Consider the following 19,845-nt stretch of genomic DNA (forward strand, 5'->3'; position numbering starts at 1 on the left):
GCGCATTAAATGTGAAGCTATAGCTGGATGACTCTCGAGGTGACTGGAGGGTACAGTCGCAGGACTGACTCGGAAGACACTCTTATGTTAGTCAAGTGTTATTTTGTCTATTTCATCTCATAGGTCTATGTTTCCAAATTGAATGCATTTCAGTCAGAGACATATATAGCCATTTATTGCAAATGGTTTTAAAGTCAGACTTAGCAGAAGAGGCTCTGCTGTGTGAGGGAGCTTTCAATAAATCCAAGCAATGACGAAGCATCTGCTGAGAGAGCTAAGCCCTAAACACAGGATATGGTATCAGATACATGTTCATGAACATGAGCTTAGCATGATAACATGAAAGCTTAAATGTCATGAGGAGGAAGTTGAGGCAGCATGGAGAGTTGCACAACCATCTGTGTTTGCATTAGCGACTCAGCAGAGAAAGAGATACTATATAAAGGCAGCCTAAAACACTTATATGAATTACGAATATATGATTGACGATTATTTGGTAACAAACATATGATGTATGAATAATCCTTTGATAGGTAGGAACAGATACATTTCTTTTTGTAGTTTCAGCTGCAGCATATTGCTTTATGTGCAACTTGAAGACAGTGAAATATTCCTGTTTTACATGTCATGACTTTTAAGACTTATTCATTTGCCACATTACAGACATATGCACTATTTGTGATTGTTCTAAAAGCAGCCAAGTTAGTAATACTAGTTGCAACTACAAAAGCAGCTCTGACAATCATTTTCATGGCAGAAAGAAGCCAGAAGTTAGTCACTGAATTATTGGTGCATAAAAACAGTAACACTGCGCAATGTGACAAAATGAAACGACTCAAGTATTGTGACATGTCAAATACAGAAAGACTGCATTTAAGTTGACTGTCGCTAACTTACTAAAGGACTCGTCATGAAATTTGCTTGCAACACTACAAGCTATGAATTCTAAACTAACCAAGAAATCCAGTCAATATCCCTACCACATAATAAATATTTAAACTGATAAGTAATGCGTGGCATTGCTCAGTGTAATTTTCTCACACACCCTATACATCACTTTGCCTCAGGGTTATGTGTGGTAATATGTACATTCTGGAAACATCCCAAACTGCACAGGGTAGTTATACCTGAAATGAGACAAGAAACATGTGACCTGTGAGTTGAGAGAAACTGCTCATTATATAGTACCTGTGAACAGGATCACTGACAGAAACTGGAGTTTTTCCAGGAGTTTTTCTTGATCCACATCAAGGGTCTAAGGACAGAGCGCATCGTATGCTATACAACTGACTTTAGGAAACACAAGGACAAAATTGGACTCGTTCTTAAGGGAGAAACACAAAACTAAGAAAAGTCAAAACACAGTCTTGGTTTTCAATCAAGCTTTTAATGAAAAGATCATAAAATAACAGTTTATTTTTCCTCACTGCTGTACATTAAGACTGCAAGGTTGTGAGTGCTGAGGTCAGCTGTATTACACTTTTATGACACTTTGAGTTTGCGAGCCCCATCGCTATGCACGGCGGTGGCTCTGACCTGAATACGAGCTCTCAGAAGAGTGGAGATAAAGAGAAAGCCCAGCCTGGGTGCTGCCAAAAGCCACAAAACGGGTCAGAGAATCTCACCTTAAATACTGGTGTGTGCATGTTAGGTTGTGTTTGAAGTCTAGACGGTGGCATCTGCGTTTGCATGAGTGGAGGCATATATGCATACATGCCAGCAAAAGTGCACCTGGGTGTGTACACCTTTGCATGTGTAGTGTGTTTGCCAAGGGGGAGGGGTTCACATCCTTTAATTATTCAACAGCAAAGACCCTACATGTCCATTCCAGAGCCTCTCAGCCCACAGATCTTGATACATTATTGAGAGGTTCTTCCTGAAGAAAACAAGAGAGGAAGCTTGATACACCCACTTCATGGGCAGCTCCACTAATCAACTCTTCAAGTACGATTTCTTTTAGCAGCTAGTCTTTCCATTAAGGTAGTGCACATCAAGGTGACACGGTTCCATTGTAAATATACGAACAGATATGAATAAAACTAATGGTTATGTATGAAAATATGCTGCTACAACTCCATTTCAAAAGCATAATTTGGTTTTAGATGGACGGCAAAAAAAAAAAGAAAAAAGAGGTGTGAAGGTGTAATGGCAAGATAGCACATTTCTGTAAACACTGAAAGTTTCGAGGTAATTTGGTGTTTTCTGTCGTTTAGTCTACTACACAATGTCACTGGAGGTACAGTAAATACTGACGTGAAATGCAGCAGAGCGGAGGATACAGTCGTCTGCGCAGAAACATTACAGGGGGTCAAAGGGCTAAAGCAGGGGGTCAGGTGTATCTAAGATAAAGCAAGGGACAATACAGCTTAACACGCTTTAATAGCACTGGAGGCCATTTTACAACTGGCTTTGGTTTAGTCTGCCGAGGTAAGAAGGAGCATCTCCATAATAACTGGACAGACCAGCCCCTCTACTATACAAAATGTCTGGAGAGGATGGTAATAGTAACGACTGTACAAGGTGTAACAACAATAATACCAAGAAATGAAATGGAAACTTAATTGCCTAGATCCGTGTACGGTCTATTGGTTGCATTTCCTGCTTTGTATATTCATTTTTAAAGCTTTTGTAACACTGCATAATGATATGATATATCAACAAACACACAGGAACAACGATGAGGTAAGAAGAGAAAGACAAAGAGTAAACCATCAGTTAAATGGGAACTGATATGAGAGCCCAGGTCTTCCCAGAGGCTTTGAAAAACATACAAAGTGCACTTAGTAAAGCTATCTCACCCAACGTTTCTAAATTCCTCCGATATAGAACTAACAGACACTAAAAACATAAATGTCATGAAAAAGAGACAGAAGAAGTGGCAAGTGGTTTAAGACAAGAAATGTAACAATAGTCACAAGAACATTACCATTCAGTGGCGAGAAGTGTTCATTATATTTCTGCTGTGTTTTTTTTCTTCTTCTAATGGCAGCAGTATGGCAACACCCAGACAGAGCAAGCTTGAAAAGATACAGTAGCCTCCTTTCTGCACAGGCAGGTCACAGTGTCCTGCCTGTGTCCACAGACACACACAAGGGGGTTAAAGTTCAACTCCCCTGGTGTGCAGTCATTCAGTGAGAACTCAAGAACACATGGGCGGGCAAAAAAAAAAAAAAAACACCCATTGTGAATCACATGAAATAAAAACCCTACAGACTGTCAGGTATAACTGAGAAAGAAAGATATTAAATGCCATAGACCATTTTTGGAGTTGGAAAAAATTATTTCCCACAAAAAAAAGTCAACTTCACAGATTGTGGTTAATGGCTATGTTTTGTGTCTCATTTTTGATTCTCAGCTTGAAATCCTCAACAAAAAAAACAAAACAAAAAAAAGAGGGGGTCCTGCCTCCACCTCAGTCTCACACACTGAGCATATTCTTTGCAGAGGTGAGGGCAGGACCAGAAATAAATACATTCATCACTGACAATAGACATTTTGATAAAAAAAGAACACTGTCAATAAGTGTTTGCACCAACTTTGTATGAGGCCCGGCCAGTCAGAGGTTTGTGCTGCTTTTACACACAGAACATAGGCAGCTAAAAAAAAAAAAAAGTTTCAGAACATCATAAAAATCAGAAATACGACAATAACATTCACAGTTAAGACTACCAGATAAGCCTGTTTACATGCAGTGAACAAATCAAAGCTACATTCTCCAGACAGGTTTCAAGAACCACCAGCATAAGAGATGTACCATGTTACTAGACAACCCAAACCATTCAAGCATCACCCACCCACTTCTACATATTAAAAAGAGACCCAATCAGCAGAGGTACTACTCAAGTGCATTTGAGTAAACAGAGACACAACATTGAGCTAAAGACCCCAACTAACAATGCCTTTTGATTAATATGTCAAGGATACACTGCCCACCCCCTTTGCTGCAGTCCCATCTGAAGACAGGCCAGAGGGCAGGAGGGCTGGGGCGCAAGGTCACCCCAAAGCCAGCTGGCAGAAGGGGGTGGGGGTGGGAGGGTGCCCCTAAACCACACACCCCTCCTCTTAATTGAATATGCAGCAGTTCACCCCATGTTTGACGTTATGCTTTTGTTTTGGCAGCAACCTCTGTGGAAAAGCATCTTTAAAAAACAAACAAACAAAAAAAAAAAAACACAAAACCACCTCTGACTGGCCGAGCCTTGACTGAGGTCTGTAAAACTGTAAAAGTTCATGTAAACAATGAGATAAATACATATGTTTCTTTCTTTTCTTTTTTTTTTAGAGCCACACATGGTTCCATAATCATTCAAATGTGCTTTGGTTTAAAAAATAGTTTGTGGATTTGGGTATGAGCTTTTTTTTTTTTTCTTCTTCTTAGTTCTTTGTACAACTTTGCAACTATTTCTGAACATACTGTGTTACTAACTAAAATGTAGACTTGTTTCGAGCTGCCTCGCCTTTGTCAAGGCTCTTTGTGTTAGTTGAAAAAGTACCCCCGTTTGCCTTAAATATGAAACTAGTGTTTTGCTTTTCCCATGATTAAAATACAGAGAAATCGATACAATACTATGTCTTACAAATGTAGCTGAGAGTCTGCATTCACAGATGCAGAACAATCCCTGAAGTATTTGAATAGTAGTAGTACTAGTAGTAGTAATAGTAGTAGTAGTAGTAGTAGTAGTGTCACAGTTTGGAGTTCGTAATTTTTTTTCGTTATGTCAAACAAGCAAGCATTCAAATGCAGCTGCAAAGTCTTTTGCAGAGATGGCTAGAGATCTTGTTGTACAAAAACACCTTTTGCATGACAGACATTATGCTGTACTGCAGTAAGTGCTGACAAGTACAATAACGTTTGAAGGCAATGCATTGTGGACTCCCTCTTAAGCTAGAAGAGGTCACAAGCAACAATGGATCAGGTGATAAATAACAGGTTTGTGGTTGGGGGTGGGGGGTGGGGAGTGTGAGAAATTCATAGATGTACCATGCAATCACTAAACAGCAACTGCTTACAGACACCAACATCCAACATAACCAAGTAACAACTCCGGGAGTCCAGGACGCAGGTACCTTAAAACGGTAGTGATGTTTGTGTAACTGTAGCTGCATCCCTATTATAACAAACATTTCACAGACCATAACATGAGGACGAAAGAGGAATTAAAAAAAAAAAAAAAAAAGAAGACAGTTAACCAACATAAAAGAGGAATGCCTATACCAAAAACTTGTGGTGAAGGTTCATGCTCCACAGTGTAACTGTTAAGAGTAGATACACTGGACAGGTTTCAGTGAAACCTACAGACAACCAAGGGGCCATTCCCAACTTATGGTTGCTTACGATGAGGTAAAGCTTTAGAGGTTTAAAATAATTTAAAATCATTGTGTAATATAATGGAATACAATCAGTAAAAGAAAAGGATGCTGCAGGATACCAATGAGTTGTCCAACTGTCCAGTGCATCTCTGCTTCTCCCTTCTTATTACAAGTTTTCACATGTCTGGCTCAAAAAACTAACAAGCAACTTGAACTTCACATTAAAATTCTGATTATAAATCCTATCTTTTTTTTCTTTTTCGTATTTTTTTTGGTCTGAACAGAACACATACAATGTCATCAAGTCCTGTTTTTAAAGTCAGGGAATATAAAGTGATAGGACTCTGGATACAAACAAAAAGAAACTAAAAACATGTTCAGGAAAACACGTTTTTGAACTTTACCCATTTTCGTTAGGTGGTAAAGTTTACCAGCCCACCAATCAGCACAAGCTTTCCTTGCAAAACCACAAGAACCTTCTTCAGTATCAGAGTCATTGGCCAAAACTCCATCAAAAGAGTGAATTTCTTTGTCTGGACTTAGAATATAATTCATAATTTGTTTTATACAGCAAAAAAAAAAAGAAAAAAATCAAAAGTGAAATAATTTAGTATGCTATATATCTTAAGTACATCTTTTTTTAAAACTTTGGTTATGAACTTGTCTAGCAATGTTTGTTAGTTAGCTCTGTTCTCCTCAACATTCATAAGATCTTTGGAACACTATACATCTACACTAACTAACCACTATTTGCTCCAGGCAGGAAGCTACAGTACAACTTGAGGTGGGTCCACACTGAGCAGGGCACCCAAAAAGCTATATTTGACAAGTAAAAACAACAGCTAAAAACAATATTAATGTGTAAAATCTATGAGCATTAAAAACCTGTGTTGAGAGATGGGCAGGTTAAAGCATTAGGTGAAAAGTTACCATAATCTACACACTTTTTACAATTAATTACATAGGAACTTTCAACTAATCAACATAGAGTTCATAAGAGTAATCAGAGGTAGCGAGGTCACAAGCCTATATAAATAGACTTTTCTTTTTTCTGAGGGGAGGAAAGCTATACAGACAAAAAAATAAACGTACCAACCGAACATAATGTTCAGTCTAAAACACCCCCCTCCCCACCCTAACCCAAATACCTCCCCTCCCCAAGAAAAATCCCAAGACCTTCCAGTTTAAACATTCACTGAAACATTACAAGTTCTTTAAGTAAAACAAGTACCTCGAGGGGTTCATCTTTCCACCCAGGATTCATTCCTGGGAGCACTAGCAGGCAAAACTGAAAACAATGAAAATCTTCCTCACTGTGAACAGCTGTAAAGAAGACTGAGTATTGTTGTTTGTAAAACTAAAACTTAATTCAATGTCATCCCACCGTGAACCTTCATCAGGACTTTCAGTTAAAGCATGGAGATGGTCCCAAACCCAGTTACCCCACCTCTTACATACAGATCCCCATCACCAACATTACAAAGGATATAAAGCTGTCAGGGCAGAAATAATCTTTTTGCTGAATTATTGCCAGTATTGTTTGCATGGGTTTTTGGTCAAAATAGCACTGGAGTACAGAGGGGACTCTTGAGTCAATCAGTTTGAGGAACATCCTGAAAAACTCAAAGACTCAATGCTCAAAAAAGTAGAAGATCAAAAGGCTGCTGAGGGATATGAGAGGGGGGGGTTGACATTATATCAGTACCCACATTCACATTTGACAGACTTTCAACGCAGACCAGAAGTCATGCCACTCCACCACGTCTTTGTGACTTTGGAGAGAGACAGTAATGTAGAAAGTAAGTGTCCCTCTATAACTCCTGAGAGGTGAGCAGACGTCTCTTGATATAAATGACGACATGATCCTTTCATCAACAAGATCCCACCGTCACCAAGAGCCCAGTGTGGCTAACAGCTACATCATTCACTTAGCCAGGGCATCGTAAACTGGAATTAAAATGCGGAACTGTGTGCGTCTGCCTGTGAATGTGTACGTGTGCGTTTCTTTGCTGTTGAGATGAAAAAAAAAAAAAGTAGAGAAATGTGTTTTCTATTCCCAGAGTTCTTTGGCTTGATGCATTTCTAAGAGGGTGAGGTGTGCATTCTCAGGTGACTGATGAGGTTACGCTGCTGGGTAAACTTCCCCCCGCATAGCTGGCATTCATACGGCTTCTCCCCAGAGTGGACACGCATGTGCTCTGTCAGACGGTACTGGCGTGTGAAGCGCATGCCACACTCTTCACATGCAAACGGCTTGAGGCCAAGGTGGCTACGCATGTGGCGTGTCATGGTGCCCCTCTGGGTGAACATCTTGCCACAGATGTTGCAGGGGAAAGGCCTGGTCAGCCAATGGCTCTTTTCATGTTGTCTCAGCGTTGCCGGGTCTTTGTAACTCTTACTGCAGACTGTACACTTGAAGGGACGTGTTTCAGAGCCAAAGGTGGAGGGACCCACGGGAGCGGAGAGGTCCTCTGCCTCCTCCTCATCTTCCTCTTTCACAAAGGTCCCTCCCTCCTCTTTGATGTACAGCTCATCCTCAGTGTGTGTCTCCACGTGCGCATTGAGCTGCTCAGAACTGGGGAAGCCCTTACCACAGGGAATGCACACATAGAGGTTGTCTCCGAATGCTGGCTCAAAACCCTCCTGTCGGTACACGTAGTTAGCACTGTGTCCCCCTCCTGTTCCTCCTCTACCTCCACCTCCTGCACTCTCTCCGTCACTTTGCCCACTCTCATCACTGTGGTCCTGGCCATTTTCTCCTCCTTCTTCCTCATCTTTACACTGATCAGAGGTAAAGCTGCTACCACTGCCCCCTCCAACCCCAGAGGAACGACCATCTTTAGGACCTACAATCACCCCATTAACCAGGGGCCTGTCATGATCTTCAGACTTCAACCCTGACGCCTCTCTCTTAGGCCATTCGTTCTTGCGAGCACCCTGACGGGATTTCTTCTGGGGTGGGGGTCCATCAGGCTGGTTTTGGGTTTCCTCCAAGACTTTAGAGGAGGAGTTAAGCTCCATGGTCTCTGAGCCACAGGTGTCTACACCTGGTAATGTGGTAGAGGAATCATCCAGTGAGGCACTGTTGGTTGTGGATACTGAGGCAGATTGAGGGGATTCTTGGGAGTTGCTGTGTGGGCTGAGGGCATCAATGGCTGTGCCTGCAGAGGGGGGGCTCTTCTTGGACAGGTCCAATCCAAGGTCTGGTTCTCCAGCACTTCCTCCACTGCTGAGGTTACCGTTACTGCTGCCATTCCCCCCATTCCCATTCCTTGCAGAGCTGCCAACAAACATTTCGTCATCTGAGAGCTTGTCCCGAAGGCCTTCATCTGGCTGTGGTTGGTCGGCATCAGAAGGGGTCGGAGGATAGTGGTTGTTGGGGCCAGCAGGGGTAGAAGAGGAAAGGCGCTGGTTGTTGAGGCGTAAGCGGCTATGGGGACCTGGAGTGGAGGGTTTACCTGGCAGGGGTTTCCCACCACTGCGCTTCAGCTTCTTTCTGCACAGAGCAGCAAGGTCATGGAGCTGGAGGTAGCTGGCTGCGGTTAAGAGGGCACTAAAGTTCTGCTCACTGCTCTGGTCCGACGAGGACAGGAGCTTCCCAGTATAGATGAAGTCCAGAACTTGTCTGAATACAGAGGGGTTAACCATCTCTGTGTCGAGGTTAATGAGGTTATCGTGGAGGACCAAAGATTTGAAGTAGATGCTGCTTGCGGCCAGGATGTTCTTGTGGGCACGGAAGAGCGCATTCTCCACCACGATGATAACATCACACAGGAAGCCTTTGGCTCTCTGCTGGTTGAGTTGCAGCAGCAGTTGTTTGGCATGATTTGGCAGTTCCATTTCCACCTTCCTTCTTTCCTTCTATTTCTCTCTCTCTCTCTCTTCCTACACGAGCACCACCTGAAGCTGAGAGAAAAATGAAAAAGGTGGTTAGTTTTACATTGTAGACATACAGTACATACTGATGCATGCAAATGACAGGCTGTTTTAATACAATGTGTAAACCTGAGTAAACTAAAAGGAGTTGTTTTCAACAGAATGCACAAAAGGTTTCCATACTCGAATTGGCAATGTACAAGAAAAAGTAAATCAAAAATGATGATCAATACTAATATTTGCTTGGTCAATGCAGCACCAGGCTTTGGTGGGAAAACACAGATTGTGTTATTCAAAAGCAACAGCTTATTTATTGCAGCCTTCAGTAGGATAACATTTAACACAGTTTAAAAAAAAATGGATAGTTGCTAAGCTTGCATGTCCAACACATCACAATCAAGCCCCATGTGTTAGGACTCCCACTATTAGTACATCAATCTAATCTTTGAGCTCAAACTGTTTGCTACAAGCTGCCACATAATGACATGGCAGCCTAGAAACCAGAACCCTTCCTTCCCTCTCATCTTCCTTTTTAAACAAATTGCCACCCTACATGGATCAAGTTCTGATTGTACACATTGCCACTGTTCTGGCACAAAAGCCAAAAGGGGCGGAGGAGAAGAAAGGGTAAAGTAACGACTCTTCTAGGGTGCCTCCCCTCAGCTTCTCTTCCCTATCTCCGTAGAGTAACTCTAGTTTCGGTGGGGTGCCCTCTTTGGAAACTCTGCTCACTCTCGTCTCCATTAGGTCATGGTAATGTCAGCCCTGCCCTATTGTCTGGGGGTGGGGGTCGGTGGCACAGCAGGGCCGGGGGGAGGGATTAGGTGACACCTGAGCAGGTAAAACTACACAGGAGCTAGGGCAGAAGAGGGGAGGGGGGAGGGTGTGGCTCATAGACAAGGACTGCAACACCTGATCCTCCAGAGAGGCCCTCATTTATGGAATTAGGACAGATGAATCTCATTCACTGTTAAACTACATACGACAGTGCTCTACTTCTAGCCTGACATTGAAAATACAAATTTTAGTCAAGACATTTTGTGCAGTAATGCAGAGAAATGCATAACTCAATAGAACATTTCAAAACCCCCCTCTGGGATAAGGGTTTATACAAAGGCCTAAATTCACAAAAATATAAGCATACTAACCAAGAACAGCTATAGTTAAGAATCACTAAAAATTCACTTTCATCTATTCCTTTAATGAAACAATTCAGTTTGAATAAATCAAGGAGCAAGCTCATGTTGGATCTGTAGTTTCATCAAGGAATACATGTACAGGGCAAACAAAGACATACTGCATTACAACATTCTTAAGCAAATCCTTTAGTATACTGGCCAAGGCTCTGCAGTTAAGCGCTACAATCACTAGACGAGCTTTGATGAGAGAAAAACACACATTAAACCTGCAGAACTGTCACCGTATACCATGCAAGAACAACAAGATTAAAACTGTTAACTGGAGATGGCTGCCTGATGTTCTGTTGGAACAGTCAGGCTAGCTGATACAATCAGCTGGAGTGATCATTACTCTCAGGTCCAGGCCTAGGCTTGCCTCCTCTGCTTTGACACTTCTTCTCATGGTCTTCTTCCCCTCCCCCGTCTTTCCTCTGCTTCTCTCCTCCTTTCTCTCTATCCTCCCACCCTCACCAGCCTCTCACCAGGCATGCAGACACATCCAAGGAACAGTCTGCTGTCCCCAACGTGAATTATAATGAGCTATTCTGGAATACATAACCCAGATCTGCAGTTAATCGCAGAATGTACTACAGAGGTGCACAGCACTCAACCCTGCAGGCGGTAATGGAGACGAGGGCTGCTGGAGAAAGAAGGGCCTCTGCCATGATGCCAGCCAGGAAGCCATATATCAGTCAAGTCTCCTCTTAACATACACACACCTCTGCAGGCTTTATGGGGGGATTCAAGAGGCTTTTCCAGCAGACCGACATAAAAAGGGGGCTGGGCTCAGAGTAGAGAAGCCAGCTCCCCACCCCCTCCTCTTCTCTTCTCTTCCCTTCCCTCGTTCTCTCCCCCCAATCACCCACTCTGCTACCCACTCCCCCTGGCCCCTCCAGTGCTGTGCTGTGCCGGCTGGATTCCAGGGAGCTGCTAATGGATTACGGCTGATCTATATGCAGCTAGGGTGGGACACGTGTAGGCCCAGCTCCCCTACCAATGGTGCTGCCCAGGAAAGCAGGCTTAATACCACAGGGGCCAGCACCATCATTGCAGCTTCTGTTAGTGCTCTGTGCTCTTTGCAGCAGGAAGAAACATTTCATCACTATATCTGTTACACCATCACAGCCTTGCAGTTATCGTGTAAAGTCAGGGATGAATGATTAGAAAGATGACCCCACTGAAAAGCTACAACCATGTTTTCAGTATGCAGGATGACTAGTTTATATGTATAATGTTACGTAGTTGGCAAGCAGCAGTTGCTGCAGGGTTGGATCCTTGTGTTTTCATCCCTCTGCACAGGATGGCAGGGCGGTTGAGAGATGGCAAGATAGCTGGTCAGGAGGGTCGTGAGAAACAATACTTACTCTGACCAAATATGGCACCACATACCAACAGCTCTGGTAGAGTAGATGTTGCCCTTCAAGTATAGACACAGGATCAGCTTACCTTGTCTGCAGTGTTAACCTTTTCAAAAAACTGTGGCTCAACGATAGAGGGGTAAACCTTCCATTTGAAATAGCACTCTACTGCTTAGTCACAACCTTGTCTAGTTTCAAGAGCCTGCAGATGTGGATATGAGCAAACGGGGATGTTTGCACAGACTTGACATGCATGATCAGGATAACGTATCCGTGTTTTGATTTGAGACTGTAAACTAGCGAGCATCAAAACGCCGTCAGCAGTGACTTAATGGCTGTCTCTTCTCTCAGTTAAACTGGTCACACAAGAGATCTGGATGATCTGGTTTGACTTAATTTACTGCAGCATGTCACTGCATCCTTTTTCCAAGTTTATGGATTAAACAGTGAGCTAGTAAACCTTTCAGAGTCAGTGTTCATGCCGCGAAGGTTACTGAGAGAGCAGTGGGCTGTGGCACTAATCTCCTGAACAGAGGGTAGCGAGCCAGGAGAGAGGTTCAGAGGTGAGGCAAAGTCCTGTGGCGCAATAACAAAACATACCCTACTACTGTGAAAGGTCATTTGCTAAACAACCAATAGGAAACAAGACTGAGCAGGATTTTAAAAACATATTCAACCCAAGCTGTATTCCAGGGTTATTCTACACAGTGTTTTCTTGAAACAATATACAGTAATGACTTTGTCAGAAGAGACAAACATGCAGGTAAAGACTGTTTGAAGCTGACAAAGAAAGAGAGCCAATCATGTACACGACCAAAAGGCCTCCCTGTGTGCACACCCTCAGACGCAGTGCACTTAAAACACATGCACACAGCACACACACACTCACCCAGAGAGTATGCTGGTGGGCAGAGGGAGTGGGGGAGGTGCTAGGGGGATGGTACAAAGCCAGTTTGAAATACAAACACCGAGCAACCACCTCTGAGCCATTTCAACATGGCTGACGCTGCAGCATGGGTAAGGTTGATCCATGCAGGGCTCATGAGTATTGCAATTATCTGAGTTGTTATTAGTTTCAGTTCGTTTGTGAGTGAAAGGACGTCTCACAACACAATGGGGAGATTAAAAAGCCCAGCTGTGCCTTTTGACCACCCACTCAATAGATTCCTTTTTTACCTGTGCAATATCTGATGCATTAGAGGAAATGCCATAAATGCCTATGATATATATTTTTTTAATGTTGTCATATTCCAAGCGTTTAGGTGATGATTTTTGTTTGAGTCACCTCTGTGAACTTGAATTTCCTTCCGGATCAATAAAGTATCTATCTATCTCTATCTTGTTTTGCAAATAGTGTACTGCTCCGCCAGTTGTCTAATCAGCTCACTTATGTCAATTTTTTTAAATCAGAATTTGGGTTGGTTGCATGCACTAGTAGTGAGGTTTTCTTTCATCCCGTTACATTGCTTTTCCCAGCTATACCTTCCCTGTCACAAAAGTGAAAACCCCCTTTTAGAAACCCAGTTAAGTGCATATTAGTTAAATCTGGGTTCTCTTTGTGAAAACTAGTGGTGTTAAACTGTGTTTTCCTTTGTCCTATATGTCATTTCATGAAACCAGGTTTCTTTTTTCAACAATATTCAATAAATAAGGTTACTGCAGAAACTCAATAGTACTTGGGTGAGTTACGAGTATACAAATTTTGAACCTAAAATCTAGTGCAATCTTTTGACGCTTAAACACTAAGGAATATATACAGTATTGTATTGAATGCTGTAACCTAGATACAGTAATGTATCTAGAGTAGTACTGTGGTGCCATGGAAAGCAGAATATGCAAGGTTTTGCCACAGCACATACACAGAGACAACAGAGGGTGGAATAATAAGTGAAATTACCTGCTGGGGTCTTTGCTTGAAATAAAAAAAAAAACCTGTCTATACTTGTTTCTCGGTAGCAAATGGTTGAATAGCTGTGATGCAGAGCATCTGCTGGAATTCTGGACACTGATCTAATTCTGGTTATAATCTCTTCAAAAAAGCTGCAGGGGAGACGTCCTGTTGTACAAAAGCTCAAAAACATTACGACAAGAGATAAATGCTGATCTGTCGGTCTTAGAAACATGAATTTCTGCAGAATTGTTGGATACAAATGCTGGAGAACAGGTGCATGACCCTAGTGTTGCATGGCTCAAGGGGGAAGTACATGAATTACAGTGTCCCTACCGCAGTCAGGGTAGAAACCTTCCAATTAAGACTCATTTTCCGTCAGGCAGTTCAGCCATGTTGCAGACAAACAAGTCCTGCCCAGGGTGCAGCAGAATGAAAGAGGAAGAAAGAGCCCCGTCCATTTCAGCACAGGAGGGGGCCAATGGTTGCTGCCTACCCCAGATGTGTGCCAGTGATGTGCAGCAAGGGAAGAAAAGACAAGACCCCCCCCCCCTCACACACACACACAAAAAAACAAGCATATGAATCCTACGTGTGCTTATCTCAGCCTGTAATCAAACCCATGGATCCATTTCAACTCATATTTAAAAAAAAAAACAAGTCTAAATGTCTTCAGGCTTTTCTGAAGCAACAGGGCAACTCTTTTTCTACATCGCAAGTTAACAACAGGTCACAAATGAATTTGGCCTGGGGTGTGCATGCCATCCACAGGTAATAGTAGACGCTAAAGTCGCAGCCAAGTGTAGGAAGAGTAACAGGTATACAAGTATACTCTAATGTGTGTAAAAATAGCACGCACACCCAAGACTCATTCTTATTTAGGCTATTGTTGTTATGGCGCTGGATGCTTGGACTCAGCCTGGTCACAATCCACTCCCATTTATATTTAAGACTATATGTTAAGTTTTACAGTTAATTGTTCTTAACAAATAGGTACAACAAGATGTCTAATTATAAAGACAGGCAGGGCAGGGAAAAATGCCAGATAAAGGGATGACTACAGGTATGCGAGTATCTGCAGGTAGAGACTAGCAGTCATGTGTATGAAGATGAAAATAGTTCAGTAGCCTAAATGGAGATTTAGCCATAAATAAGTTGTTAAAATGTCAAAGTATGTTCAGCTTAATGTGTAGAGATTACTGAGAAAAAGTCAATTTAAATTACATCTTTACCACAATTGAGTCGTGTGGGTCTGAATACTTTCTTTAGTAACTTTAACTGAAAGAACAAGGAAGTATGTGACTTTTTTATTGAAGCGTTTAATCAAATGCTTTATTGAATATATTTTTGCTTTAGCTTCTGGTAAATTGAATATTAACTTATACTACTTATAATACTTAATTAAAACAGGAATAGACATTCAAAGACACATTACATACTTGCTTTTCTTTAAAAAGGACTACCTGAATGTGTGTGCGTGGAAAGCCTATACGCAAGACTTTGAGATTAACAAATTCAGTTATTTAAGAAGATTTCATAAAAGAGATTTTTAACCTAACCCACTTGGGCCTTTTTTGAACAACAACAGAGTTACAGCTACTCTCTCCGTGCCATGGGTTCATGTATCTGTGCATCTGCGTCCTGTGCCCTCCTTGCTGTCTTGTATTTCGTGTATCAGTTGCTGCAGCCAAAGTGCCCCCTGGAGAAATTAGATAATGACTGAAATGAGCACTGGGACCTTTACTGAGGCTACCACATTTTGTATCCTTGCAAAAGTGAAGCAATCAACCACGTCACTAACAAGCGAGCATATGATTGGTGTGATAAAGTGACCTCTGTCTTGAGAGAATCAACTGTGTTGATGAGATAAACTTTCAACCCCTTCCCAATCCGTAAAAAGCAGCAGATCCACATGACCTGGAGCCTAATGCTATGGCTAAGGACAGAGGGCATGTTGGGTAAGGAGAGATCCTGTATGGTCCAAGGTTTTACAGAGCTGTCTCCCCCCTTCCTCCACCCCCTCCTGCCTCTGCCTTTAAACACTGCATAACCTTCTGGCTATCAGCACTACATTCCACAGACTGTTTCTTCTTCTTCTTAATGAACAACAACAACCCTGCCCTGAGGTGCTTTAGCCACTCAAAGAACCAAGCTGCCCTCAAACAGGCAGCACAGAACAGAAGGATCCATATAGATACGACAGCCTAGCACAATCTATAAGTCCTCGCCTAACAAGTCAGCAGAACATATAGCCTAAGTAGCCTTACTGCATTGTGCTGCCCACACACACACTCAACACTGTAAGCTGTGATCACAACACAGGATACGGTGCGTGTGTTGAGAAGGGAGCAGTAGGGTGAGGCAAGACCAACCGGGCGATCATGAGGATCATGAGGCGCACACACAGGCCTCAAATTACCCTCCAGGCCCCACTTTGTAGTCCATAGTAATCAATGAAACTAGTCACACTGATCAGTTGACTTGACTTGGACATTTTAGTGGCCTAAATCAACTTGTTCAACACTTTCATGAATATATGACAACAGCCCCAACATGCAGACGGTTAGGTCTGGTAATAAAATCAGTTAAAGAGTACAACAGTTGGTTTGTTACACTTTTTAGTCAACAAGCACATCAGTTGGTGTCTTGGTTGAGATATGAGCTTGCTACACATCTGCCACATAGTCTAAATAAATCATGTTTTGTGAAATGCTTAATCCTTTATAAGACAATAATATTTAAATTGATTTGCAAGAACACGATTTCTACATATCTGTACACATTTATAAAAGAGACACTGTCTTGATTTTAATGGGATTACTTGAATTAAACACTTAGTACTGTCAGTCTTCAAGGCTTATGGCTGTTACAGATACAGGCAGCACTGGCATCAGCCAACGCTTAAGTCAGTAAAGCCAGGAGCCCTACAGCGGCTTTACAGGCCACACCAAATTAGATTATGTACATAAAGTGTCAAATGTATTTGCAGCTGTTAAAATCTTGTGCGTTATGTTTGTTGAAAAGCTCAATTCAGCTAATTGTTTAGCCAAATTTTAGGCGAGCAGGCAGAGCAACTGCACACTTCAAATACACTTCTGAATGGGTGTAACCAGCCAAAATATAGTCCCATAATCTTCATATTATAGTCCACAGCACCCTGCAGACCTAAACAGGATAAGGTTGTGACAACAGATGGATTTATTTTCATATTGCCTAAATATTGTGACTAAACTTTCCAAAGACAGGAGTCTGGAAACGTATCAACATCAAAATACCAACTTAAAACAAGTTTGCACAAACAACTATGTTCAATTAAAAGAATTGATTGGATTATTTAACGTTGTGTGATTAAACTAAAGACAAGACTATGCATAGGCCATTTTCCATGAATGATAGGAACAAAAAACAGGAAAATTATCATGGTTAACCAACTTCAAATCTACATTTTATAGACAGGCCATACTGTTACTAGACAAGTGAAGGCCTGTTTTACTCAAACATTCAGAGTGAGACATTTAATACAAAAACTTGGATTACTTTTAATTCTGCCACACACGTTGTGAGCATGTATAACAGGTACAGCTCATCTAACAGAAATACATCTTGTGTTTTTTTTCCCCCCTCATAGTTGAGACTACTCAATGCAAAACAGACCTAGGAGTTGAGATGTTTTTACAGAACAAAACATTTGATTATACAAAAACAGCAGCCAGTCAAGGGAACCCACATTACTGACATTCCTGTGCCTTATTATCTCCGTGCCCCTTGGTACTTTAACAACACTTATCACCTGAGCATGTACATTGCTTGATTGGTTATCAAGAGATTTACTGGTCAGAAATTTAACAAACATACATATAGATGTGGCTCTTTTTTCTTTTTGCTCCATCAGAACGATAAACCAAACATGTTTATATATATTAAAAAAAAGGCACAGCAGTTTTGGGTCACAATGTAACGTTACACCCACACTGTAGTCGATCACAAAGATGGTCGATGTATAGCAGCAGCCACCTATAGGCTACGAAGACAGATACAATCCTCTGCATCGATAAGAATTCACGTTCACAAGACAACGCTTTTGACCATAAAGTAGCTGCGTCTGTATTATACTGAGTACATTTGTACGTCAATCCTGTCAAATCATATTTTAATAAACCCTACCTTAGACCAGGGTGGCTTAACCCACATATAAACAATGCAGGTTACACTTAAGAGTATCGACTGGAATATCTCTGTGATTATCAGGATTGCGCACAATGCCATGCGTAAAATCCACAGAATCAGCCCCCGTTTCAATTTACCACATGAAGTGCAATTTACTAATGTTTGAAAATAACTCAGTGTTATGATTACACGATAGCGATTGATTTGAAGGAAAAGCACGAAAAGCTCATTACCCTAAATTCAGGTAAACAATTCATTCAACACACTGGATTACAAAAACAGAGAAAACGAGGTAAAAGTGTGGAAACATTTCATTATTTGTGAAGCGTCGTGATGATCCGTGCGTGGATCCTCTCTGTAGCCTAACGTGCTTTGCCAGCCTGGTAATTATTTGGTATACACTCGCCCTGTGGGGCATCTCTTATAAACCCACGACGCCAAAATAAACGCCTCGACATTTGCAACCAATTTATCTTGCGGTTTCAAATAGGAGCCGCGATATCCGCGAACAAATAAAGTGGGATCTCTCGACTTGGCAAGCAGACTGGTAGAGCCAGAATAGGCACCCAGCGAAGCCCTTTTTTGTTGGCACGCCGTGGAGAAAAAAAAACACACACCACCGTAGCGCCGTAAAGCCTCACGATCCTTGCAGCAGCTGCGAGGAAAACGATCCGATAAAACCAGCCACGAAAGCAGTCGCGTTACATGTTTACAATTCACCTCGAAGAGAAATAAATGATGTTAAATACCTTATTACATCGGTAGGATCGTTCTCAAGCGTTCTTTACCATCCTCCTGCTCATCTCACAGCCTTCGGGACGCCATGTTGCAAGCTTATGACGTTAGGCTTCCTCACCCCTGACCCACATTTGAATAGGAACCAGCCCAGAGTGCAGCAGAGAAAACATCCCACTGTGGGAGGGTTTGGCCACTTTCTCAGCCCTGGACCCCTGGCAACTTTACCTGCAAGATGGCAGAGAAAGACAGAGGGAGGGACAATCCGTGTCCACACTGTGGTTTAGGCCTTCTTCTTCTTCATCTACGACTCAGCCATGGTCCTACCACACTCCTGAATGCAGGTCTACGATGCAAAAAAATGTCTGACTAGACAAATTGTTCCACATGTTTAGGCCTGGTTCTCTAATTAAAATAAACTATTAAACAAACCCAGTCTTTTATGGGAGGGTGTGGGCGAAACCCGCAGGTTTCGAGTGCAGTTTCACCACATTTGAATGCGAACAAGTGTCGAAAAGTCCCATTATTCAAAGTGGTTTTACCCGTTATCTCCATTTCATGAGAGAGAATGTTTTAATTGAAGGTTTGTGGCAAATGTAATCATGTTGTCACATCATCAGGTTTGTATTTAAAAAGCTCACTACACTGGTGCAGATTATTATTTTTTTTTTTTTGCAGCGCACACTGTTTCTCTGCAAGCTCAAGAGTCTTTATTAGTAGACTATGCAATTCCAACATGCAGAGTATTTAATGCGCTTATTGCAATCATAGTAGACAACTGCATTAACCCAGTTTATTCTGAAATCAGTTTGTCAGTTGCATTTATGAGAATTTGAGACGTCAGATTTGCAAAAGCAGATCTCAAGATGGTTGGTTTTTAGAGACATCAGCAAAAAAAAAAAAGAGAGAGAGATGATTTTGGTTCACAAATTGGGCACCAGATGTGCGGAAGTGTGGCAATCTATTGGCCCCTCCTCTTAGCACAGAGGACCCAGACCTCAGCCAATAGAAAACGGGATATAACCCACTGTTGGTTCTCACCTACATACCACTTATTGGACCTCTAATTACTTTGATGATGCCACCTCGCTGCAGCTAATGATGAATAGCCGTAGCCATCACCTGCAGCAGAGACACAGATTAATAAAGATATTGTATTAATTTAATCTGCCGTGCTTTATGCTTATGGTTTACATTCCACGGATATGAAAGTTATGGCGCAGTGCCAAAGTGCTCTTCTGACCCTGTGTGGTTGCCGCGGATACTGCATCCTTTACGGGGGAAGCTGGGCACACTGAGTTGCATAACCAAGATGTTTAGGCACACTGCATAT

At 42.0% G+C, this 19,845-nt stretch overlaps 1 protein-coding gene across 1 annotated transcript; it reads right to left on the reverse strand.

Annotated features, from left to right (window-relative positions):
- Positions 1–1,367: 1,367 nt before the first annotated feature.
- Positions 1,368–19,322, reverse strand: LOC104921672 (HIC ZBTB transcriptional repressor 2). The gene is made up of 2 exons (XM_019264460.2): positions 18,527–19,322; positions 1,368–9,216 (listed from the first exon to the last, which is right to left on the reverse strand). Exon 2 carries the CDS (start codon positions 9,148–9,150, stop codon positions 7,393–7,395), a length of 1,758 nt encoding a protein of 585 aa, XP_019120005.1. The 5' UTR covers positions 9,151–9,216; positions 18,527–19,322; the 3' UTR covers positions 1,368–7,392.
- Positions 19,323–19,845: the final 523 nt, after the last annotated feature.

This window comes from Larimichthys crocea, chromosome III, assembly GCF_000972845.2.
Source record: "Larimichthys crocea isolate SSNF chromosome III, L_crocea_2.0, whole genome shotgun sequence".
Classification (NCBI taxonomy): domain Eukaryota; kingdom Metazoa; phylum Chordata; class Actinopteri; family Sciaenidae; genus Larimichthys; species Larimichthys crocea.